This window comes from Octodon degus, unplaced genomic scaffold, assembly GCF_000260255.1.
Source record: "Octodon degus isolate 3935 unplaced genomic scaffold, OctDeg1.0 scaffold00040, whole genome shotgun sequence".
NCBI classification, from domain to species: Eukaryota; Metazoa; Chordata; class Mammalia; order Rodentia; family Octodontidae; genus Octodon; species Octodon degus.
This window is the reverse complement of record NW_004524616.1, coordinates 15,573,055-15,574,562: the sequence shown is the minus strand read 5'-3', so window position 1 is coordinate 15,574,562 and position 1,508 is coordinate 15,573,055. Positions and strand designations below refer to the sequence as shown.

General features: G+C 70.4%; 1 protein-coding gene across 1 annotated transcript in view; it reads left to right on the top strand.

Annotated features, from left to right (window-relative positions):
* The first annotated feature begins 708 nt into the window (after positions 1–708).
* Positions 709–1,508, top strand: part of Prdm6 (PR/SET domain 6) — a 99,301-nt gene continuing 98,501 nt past the window's right edge. Inside the window, exons 1-2 of the mRNA XM_023715302.1 lie at positions 709–932; positions 1,355–1,507. Of these exons, the coding sequence (XP_023571070.1) occupies positions 1,370–1,507 (138 nt within the window). The 5' untranslated portion in view covers positions 709–932; positions 1,355–1,369. The remainder of the gene's footprint in view (positions 933–1,354; position 1,508) is intronic.

Sequence of the window (1,508 nt, the reverse complement as noted above, 5' to 3'; positions counted from 1 at the left end):
GTCGTGCGCCGAGGTGTGCAGACGCCGCCAGCAGCCTCCCAGCCCTAACCAGGCTGCAGCCCCGCCAGGACGAGTGCTCCTCAGAGACTCCATTCCGGCTCCAGTTCCAGCTCCACCCAGCCTTCCAGCTCAGAGGCAGATGGAGGACTTGCCTATGGCGCTCGATCCCTCCAACTTTTCTCCCAGCGGATTTGCGTTCGAGGTTGCACGGCGGGTGAGTCCACGCTGGCTCCAGCCGCTCTCCAGGAAAAAAGCAGCTGGGAGAAGGCGCAGAGTCGATCCGGAACCGGAGCTCCTCGCCCGGCACGCAGAGATGCATTCTGGCTTCTGCACTTCTACGGCTTTCAGGACCCAGGCACTCAACCAGCACCTAGTAAAGACTTAGCGGAGACCAAAAGAGCCCCAACAGCCGGGCAGGAGAAGGCGTGCCAAAGCCGAGGGGGGCGGGAGAGCCGAGCCGGCGTCTGCGCTGGGGGCGCGGGCTGGAGCGGCTGCCGAGCCACAACTTCCTTCTTCCTCTCCCCTCCGGCACTCCCGGCCTCCTCCCATCTCCTCCCACCCCCTCTGTCCTCTCCACACCACACTCGCGCGCACGCACACACACTTGTATTTTGTGCTGTCGTAAAACCCACGTGTCCAACCCGGAGGCTGCCAGAGCGCAGCGGAGGAGCCGGGACGCGGCGGCTCCGAGCGTCGCAGCCACCGAGGCTTCACGCGACTTGGTCCCTTCGCCCCGGTCCCCAGCGCCCCCGCGCTCAGCGCTCTTGCGCTCTCGCGTTTGGCACTCGCAGCCCAGAGGTCGCGGCCTCCGGACCCCCGAGGCTCGCCACCCGCGCAGCCGGGGCATGTAGCCTCGCGGGACGCACCCCGTCCTGCTCGCTCGCCGACACACGCACGCACACAGGCACGCGCCAGCGGCTCAGAGTTCGCAGGTAGAGTGGGACTCTTCCCGGGCGGAAAGTCCGGGTGCCGGTGGCAGCCCCCGACTGGGCGCGGGACGAGGCCGTCCCGTCTCCCGCCTCCGGAGGCCCCGCAAACCGGGCGCCACGCCGCTCTGCTCCGGCTCCAGCTCCGGCTCCGGCTCCGGCTCCAAGGCGCTGCGGAGGGCAGGGGCTGCGTCGGATTCCGGCTGGCGGGTGGAGCGGGACTGCGGGAGGGCGGGAGCGCGGGATAGGCGCGGGTCCCTCTGTCGCCCGCTGCTCCGAGTAAACTTTGCGCTGAGCAGAGTTGGGAGACGGAACGGCGGCCCGGGCAGCGTAGGCGGAGCCGGGACCCCGCGCCCAGCCGTCCTCCCCGCTCCTCTCGCCGGGTCCCGCCGGCTCACGCGCGCCCTCCTCCCGCCCTCTGCCCTCAGCTCGTGGCGTCGGACATGCTGAAGCCGGGGGAGCCCGGCGGCTCGGCCTTCCTCAAGGTGGACCCAGCCTACCTGCAGCACTGGCAGCAGCTCTTCCCGCACAGCGGCGGCGGCGGCCCGCTCAAGAGCAGCGGCGCTGCGGGTCCCCTGGGCG